This window comes from Onychostoma macrolepis, chromosome 12 (assembly GCF_012432095.1).
Source record: "Onychostoma macrolepis isolate SWU-2019 chromosome 12, ASM1243209v1, whole genome shotgun sequence".
Lineage (NCBI taxonomy): Eukaryota > Metazoa > Chordata > Actinopteri > Cypriniformes > Cyprinidae > Onychostoma > Onychostoma macrolepis.
The window spans coordinates 10859494-10867254 of record NC_081166.1 but is presented as its reverse complement, the minus strand read 5'-3'; the positions used below and the strand labels follow the sequence as shown (position 1 = coordinate 10867254).

Genomic DNA, 7761 nt, shown 5'->3' with positions numbered 1-7761 from the left:
ATTTTCCTTATGGTTTTATTACATTTATTTTTATGAAAAGATTTTAAGACGTTTAATTGTCGCCATGATGCGCAGTTTTCATTTTGGTTTTCGTAAAAAAAAAAAAACAACAACAACAAAAAAACACCTTCCGGCAGTAATTCCTACTTGAAGAGATTAACACGGAGATTTACACTGTTGTTTAATGTCATAAATCTCATTTTGGCCCATGAAAAGGATTATCATAGTTTTCATCACACACTTCACAGTAGGCTACATTAAGTGTGAGAGTGGATATTGTGATCCGAAAGCGCCCTTCAGAAAAGGTGTTGAATGGAAACTACGACAGTGGAATGAATGGATGGCAGCCAGGCGTGCACAGGTATATGTACTGTTCTCTCAACACCTCATAAGGCAATTATGTATTAGTATTAACCGTGTAAGCTGTTGGCCAACTTGAGAGGGAAAAACATGAGAGCGTTTTATCTCCACGATGTACTCTTGGCAGCCATTGACTGACATAAAACAACGTGCTGCCGCTCCAGACCAGACCAAGTGACCCTTAACTGAACTAAAGATGTGTAATGGCAGTCAAAGCTCAGAAAACTTTTTGAACTTGTTCACCAGCTGCTATTAATAGACACTTAACGTTTTTGAAGTAAGTAAATGTACCGTTGACTGACCACAGTGAGCTAATCTTTTCTGCTTAGGTCAATGTGCGTTTCTCTGTGATTCTCCTGATTTGAGCACAGCAGCATTTGAGCCTCCAAGCAAATAAAAGCAGGCCCACATTGGGCCATTACGTAAAGAGTCATCAGAGAATGATAAACTAAGAATAAGCTTTCTGATTAATGAAGCAGATTCAATGCTGATAAAGCAACCAAAGCCCAATCACATGTGCACCATTTGTTTCAACACAAGGGCCCTCATCTGTCACGTCTGTCCGGATACAAATTCCTGCCAAACAAACGGTTACTAATAACAAGGTGACATGCAGCCAGGAGTGTATACGTGATGTGGGCAGTGTTGTTGTTGTGAAACGCTGCTCTGTTGTATTAGCACAGGTAATCACATTTAAATAAGGTTCATTAGCCGAAGCCATGCGGACATATTGCATTCAGCGACCCCGAGGCAGATTTAAATGCGAGAGGGCTCTGGGGACAACTCAGAGCAGTAATGCATTTTAAAGCATCCAACATCTTGTAATTAATAGCACACAACTGTGAGTTCAAATGAAATTTATTCCCTAAATGTCCCCCAAGTTTGGGGCCACTTCATTTAAAGAAAATAGGTTAAAATAGGTAAGTTTCCAGAAAAAAATGTGAAGCAGTTTCAACACTGCTAGTGATAATACATGTTTGTGGAGCATCAAATCAGCATTTTAGGATGATTTCTGAAGGATCATGTGACACTTAAGACTGCAGTAAAATACAGCTTTGCCATCACAGGAATAAATTAATTTTTTTAAAGATATTTTAAATTGCAATAGTATTCACAATGTTGCCATTTTTACTGTATTTTTAATCAAATAAATGCATGCAACTTAATGACAATACATTTGCAAAAACAAAAACAAAAACATTTTAAAAATCTTCTAAACTAAACCAGGAAATCACACTAACCAACAGGCTATAGTGAAATAATTTACCACATAATTGCATCATATTGTCAATCAGTGCTAACTTTGATGCTCTGAGCTGTAAAATGATTTAAGCTGGACTTCACTTTAAATAAATATTGCTTTTTTTTTTACTTTCATGCGATTGATTCATGGAAGGCATAAGGCAAGTTGATCTGCAGAAAATTTGAATTTCCATATTTTCCTAAAGCCTTTGCTAACACTCCAATGGTGCAGAAAATTATACCATTAGGATAATTTCCTAACGCTTTGTGTTCACATTTTGATGTGAATCTTAAACAAGGGACACACACCCTGCACCTCAACAACACATACTGTTAATATGCACATGTGAAGTGATGCCATGTCGTGTTATTTTTACAGTCTAATGTGGTCTGAAATCGTGGAAAACCCAACAGTGATGCAAGTGCAGCAATCAGATTGAACTAAATGAGGTCAGCACATAAATATTTAAGGCAAACTCTAATGGGAGGCCTTTGGTAGACATTAGCCATTTTGAAAATGACTTTTTTTTTTTTTTACTTTCAATCAACTGCAGATGAGAGCAATTCACATATTGAGATATAAATCGTAACTGTGTAAATAAAATAGTTAAAGATCTGTTGACATAAAATTGATCCCTCGTTTCAGTAAGTACTTCTGAAATATTTTGCCATAAAAACAAACAAACAACATATCAAAATCCCAACAGATGGTGATGATCTTCATGACAAATTATAAAGTGATTACAAAAGCAATGTGCCTTTTCACAATATCACATTTTATTGCACGCTAGCCAACTTGACGTCAACATGATGAATCTTGTACAATACTTTACATGAGGCACTGGTACATAAATTATTTCTGTAAAAATGTGAAGTTATAATATATTCATAACAAAACCCGCCCAAAAATATGTCTGTGCATCTCATTTACAGATAAATCAATCTAACATTTATAACTGGTAGAAATTCAAAATGAATGGAAAATGCAAGAAGCTCATTGCCCCATGGGCAGCTCACATTTGACACAAATAAGGTGCAAATCACAAGTAATATTTAACATTATCACATCGGCACACTTTTTTTTGTATATGCTGTACAATGCATCAAATAAATACTGTACATTTTAACATTTGTTTAATATAAACAACTTCCTCCTTGTACAATTTGCACATTATACAGGTATGAGGTAAAACAAGATTTAATATCACACATTCGAGAATTAAACATTCCAATAAACAATGTAATGGCTCAAAGCCTGAAAACATTGCTATGAAGAATGAAAAACACTCTTTCAACACACCACTGCTTCAGTCAGGCCAAACTGCCATTTATTACTGCTAAATACTGAATGGTTTGTATTTAAAATGATTTCAGTTTTTACAATTCAACCTTTGCAAAATGTTTTGAACCCATTTAATCCCGAACATTTGTGACTGCACTTGCTTTTGAGCTTGAGGGATCTAGAAAAGTTTTATTTCTGTGTGTATTTTACACGAGCTCTCAGCAATATATGAAGGTGCACACTGTCTTGATGTAATGCGATCATTTTTAAACAGCTGGTTTAAACAGTCAGATTAGAGCTTTTTAATTCTAGTTTGCTCCTCTGTGTATATGATAAATTTAATGTATATCTATTATTAATGTATTTTTAAGAATACTCTTGTATGAATCACATCACAATGTAGACTGCATTTTATTTCATGTCAATGAACACGTTTGTGATTAGCAAGAAATTGATTCACTTGAGAAATTTGTATATTTCAATAAATTTTATGGAATATTGTTACATTTAATGAAACAAAGAAATATATGCATGTAGCCTATATTTAAAATACCTTTTCCGCACAATTGCTGAGTATTAAAAATATAAAATGATGTGCTTAATTGTTTATAACGTCTTTCGTTTTACTAACAGCGATAAAAAAACATTTCCTTTTTGCAATTTGCTAATTTTCAATTTGCTTCAATGCCTTCTCCAAATTTATATGCTGATTTAGCTGGGAAAATTGGGATTAAATGGGTTCGTTTTGGTTATTTGAACACTGCAAAATTTCGGTTGCCCTATTATCTATTTTATACAACAGTTAGTTACGGTTTTTGAATTTAATTGGCTGAGCTGCCTTTCAAAAGTGCTGAATTTTGGTACTTGGACTTTTCACTGTTTGTATTACTCCGCTTATTCGTGTTCATGCAGTGGAAGCGGAGCAAGTGCGCGTTTTTTTTCTTCGATCCACGATCGCTCGGAGCGGGGAGTAAAACCCGGAGTGGAGCTGGAGCGAAGTGATTACAGAACGCGTTGAGTGGGGGAGGGGAAATCTATATGTCGCTCCGCTCCATCCATATAGGCAATTTAGTTTGCGCGTTGCTTGGCGATAGTCAAAAAATAACGCTTTGTTTTTTTTTTGTTTTTTGTTTTTTTTTCTGGAACTATTTTCGCTAACTAAGATGAAATGTGCGACTGGCCATTTTTCTCAGAAATGTAGTTCACGTCACATTAATTGTTTATCGAACAAGCAATATCACACTTTCAGCGAGGTCGTCATTACCTGATATGAAATACAAACAGCTCTCCTGCTCCTGTAATATCGATTAAATAGTCACGGTTGTACTTTTACAGTTGAGACTCTGAATGGGACATCCTGCCGTTTCTCTCCAGACTGCAGTCGCTGCTCTCCGCGCCGTTACAGTCCGACCACGTCCCGAGCATGCTCTGCTCCATCGAGTTCCCAAAGCCCCCGGTGCAGCGCGACAGATCGCACGAGCTCACGTGTAGCCTGCGGTCCGCCTGCTTCGGACAACACAACAGCCTCTTGAAGGCTTTCCTGAAGTCGGGACTACGACAGTATATGATGGGGTTGAAGGCGGAGTTCACGTACCCCAGCCAGTTCAAAAACACGAAGAGCTCCTTGTCCACCACTTGTGCGCAAAACACCCGCACCACGTTAACGATGAAGAACGGCAGCCAGCAGAGAGTGAACGTTCCCATGATTATTCCCAACGTTTTCAGCGCCTTCTGCTCTTTTAAAGCCAGGATCTTGGTGGTTCGTTTTCGGTTAGGTTTGCAATTGGTACCATGATTGTTGTAGAACCTTCCCTCACATTTGTTGATTTTGTTCAGCTGTTGTTTGGCTTCTCCATACACTCTGGCATAGACGAATATCATGACTATTAAAGGGATGTAAAACGATATAATAGAGGAGGAGATGGCATATGCACGGTTGGTGATGAAGTCACAGCACTCGGGATTGTCATAGCACGCTGTCTCCTCTCTGTCCCGGGACCAGTGCATTAGGATGGGTGGAAATGACACCAAAGCTGATATAGCCCACACTCCACAAACCACGACCTTGGCTCGTGCTTTCGTCAAAAGACTTTGATAGCGAAACGGAGAGATGATGGCGATATACCTGTCTATTGCAATTACGCACAGGGTCTCGATGCTCGCCGTGACGCAAAGTACATCAACAGATATCCAGAATTCACAGAAGAACGATCCATACATCCAGGCTCCTCTAACCTCCAAGGCTGCACCAAATGGCACTACCAGTAACCCCATGATGAGGTCTGCGCACGCCAGAGACACGATGAAAACATTGGTGAGCGTCTGGAGCCTCTGATTCCGCGCTATGGCGACTATAACCAGTATATTTCCCACTACAATGATGAACACTATCAGACCCATGATGATCCCCATGCCCACGAGCCACTGTTCTGATAAGTTAAGATCCACCGTGCCGCGTTTAGAGTCATTGCTGTAGTTTACAGACGGTAAACCGTCTCCCATGGTGTGGAAAAATGAAGCGCGTTCATTCAGAACTTCAGGTCCAGTGTGGAGCGCTTCCATCCGCGCTCTGCTCTCCAGCCCAGCGCCCACACGCGCTCACTGAAAGAACGAGCAGAGCGACAAATACAGGACGTCACAGGGCTGCACAGCCAATGGCGCTGCATTTCTAAATTGTGGGTCTTTCACTATCTGATAAACACAAAGCGCCGCGCAAAACTTCTTGGTCCTACCCAGACATTGCGCGGCGCTTTTACGCATGGTAATTTTAGGACTGATAGAAAACCACACGTTGCAGAGGGGTCCAAAAGTTTGAGAGCACATGTTTTCCCCTGTTGAACTGGGAAATAAAGAGTGTAAGCATATTGGTGACCCTATGTCAATAATGCCATAAAATGATCATAAAACACCGCAATGCACACAGCTAATAGCAAAAATATTTATTAAAGTTTAAAAACAATCTAAAGAAATGTTTGTGCAAATAATTTAGTTTTATTAATGAAAAAACTATATTCATACTAATGTTTTACATATTCTGTAGAGTGTAATTTATACATTTTACATCTAAAAAATATTTTTGCAGTGCTTTACAGTAAAATGTAGTCATTTCAAAAAAATGTATGGTATATGGTAAGGTGGCTTAGAGTTGAACAAATTTTAATAGCTAATCACTTTATAGAAATTATAATTATATTAGTAATTATATAAATTGCATACTTTTCTCTACTTTTATGCTGTTTATGTTTAGCCAAATTAGAACCATACTTGTGCTTGTATGTGCTACACATGAAACATTTCCACTTCACAAAAGCTCTTTATAGTGGAAAAAGGTTCTTTAGATTTTTATAATGTTCTTCAAACTAAGAAAAATGATTATTTTATGCACTGCTCACTAAAAAGTTCTAAAAAAAAAAAGTTCTTTAAATTGTTCTATGGCGTTGCTGCGAAACCCCCCATTTGGAGCCTTTATTTTTAAGAGTGTAAACTCATGTAAACGTCAGTGCAGACTTCTCAAACATCTGGAAAATAATATGCAACAACACTGCCTGACAGCACAAAGCAATTACAGGGCCCCTGGACAGATACGGTGCATGTTTGCAAACTTCACAATGCTCGATTCAGTTGTTCCATAATCTTGCCCCGGCACTTTCCTGGACAAATCACCACCAGCCAAGCTATAAAAAGAGCCAACAGTATGCCGCTTGCTTTCCTTCTGAAAATGAATCAGCCCGGGCGAGAGGTGTTTTTCTAGCAGTAGGAAGCTGTTACTAGATAAGATCGTAATTGCACCTCCTTATAGCCGGGACACAGACAGGCACATTAGACTAATTCTGCCGCTACAGAATTTCTCTCTCGTTCTCATTTACATTCCAGCATTGTAGAACAGCACTCTGACCTTTTCTTCTTTTAAAAAAGTCAATATGTATTAGCAGTCCCAAATAAAGGGATATTGGATATTAACATGCAATAACGTAGGGCCTACACACTTTCAACCCCTTTTGTCATTGTTTGATCCATCAGATAATGTCCTGGGACTCTTGTGAACGGAATGATCTCACTCTTCCTAAGCGAGCAAAAGGAAGTCTACTCATGTTGCATGGTTACAGGCTCTGATGCAGGAATCAGGATGCAGGGCTAATAGTGTCTATATGGAGAGCTACAATCTATATAGCTTAAAAATCCCATTCAGGTACCAATGCAAATTGAGACATGCATGCATTGGATTGCTTGGAATTGTGGTAATGCAGTTTAACGATGATGACTACGTAATGATGGATGATTTAGACTGAAATTAGGGGAAGAGATTAAGTCATGTGAACAGTCATGAGGTGTTATTAGTTAAAGGAATAGTTTAACCAAATATTTGCTGAAAATATACTCACCCTCAGGCCATCTAAGATGTAGACGAGTTTGTTTTTTCATCAGAGCATTTGGAGAAATGTAGCTTGCTCACCAATGGATCCTCTGCAGTGAATGGGTGCCGTCAGAATGAGAGTCCAAACAGCTGATAAAAACATCACAATAATCCACAAGTAATCCACACGACTCTAGTCCATCAGTTAATGTCTTGTGAAGTGAAAAGCTGCATGTTTTTAAGAAACAAATCCATCAAGGCGTTTTAACTAAGAGTGAATGTTACAATTTTAACTTTAAAAATGAGTAAAACCATGAACAAAGACATGATTGTAAAGTGTAAAAATAAAAATGGCAATATTGAAATTATGCTTTTTGACTTGCAACTTGCAGTTCAGTAAGTGAGTCATAATATGTTGATTAAGTGGCTGGATTTGTTGAGTTCATTTAATGAGAGAAAGATCGTAAGGATTCGTCAGACTGATTCAATGTGACAACTTCTAGTTAAAGTACTGTTAAAGAGG

The 7761-nt window shown here is 38.1% G+C and overlaps 1 protein-coding gene across 1 annotated transcript; it reads right to left on the bottom strand.

Annotated features, from left to right (window-relative positions):
- Positions 1 to 1261: 1261 nt before the first annotated feature.
- On the bottom strand, positions 1262 to 5468 carry adrb1 (adrenoceptor beta 1). The gene has a single exon (XM_058793028.1). It carries the CDS (start codon positions 5444 to 5446, stop codon positions 4214 to 4216), a length of 1233 nt encoding a protein of 410 aa, XP_058649011.1. The 5' UTR covers positions 5447 to 5468; the 3' UTR covers positions 1262 to 4213.
- Between the last annotated feature and the right edge of the window lie 2293 nt (positions 5469 to 7761).

Excerpts from the sequence above, each read along its gene's own strand:
- adrb1 (XM_058793028.1), bottom strand. The coding sequence starts at position 5,446 with ATGGAAGCGCTCCACACTGGACCTGAAGTTCTGAATGAACGCGCTTCA.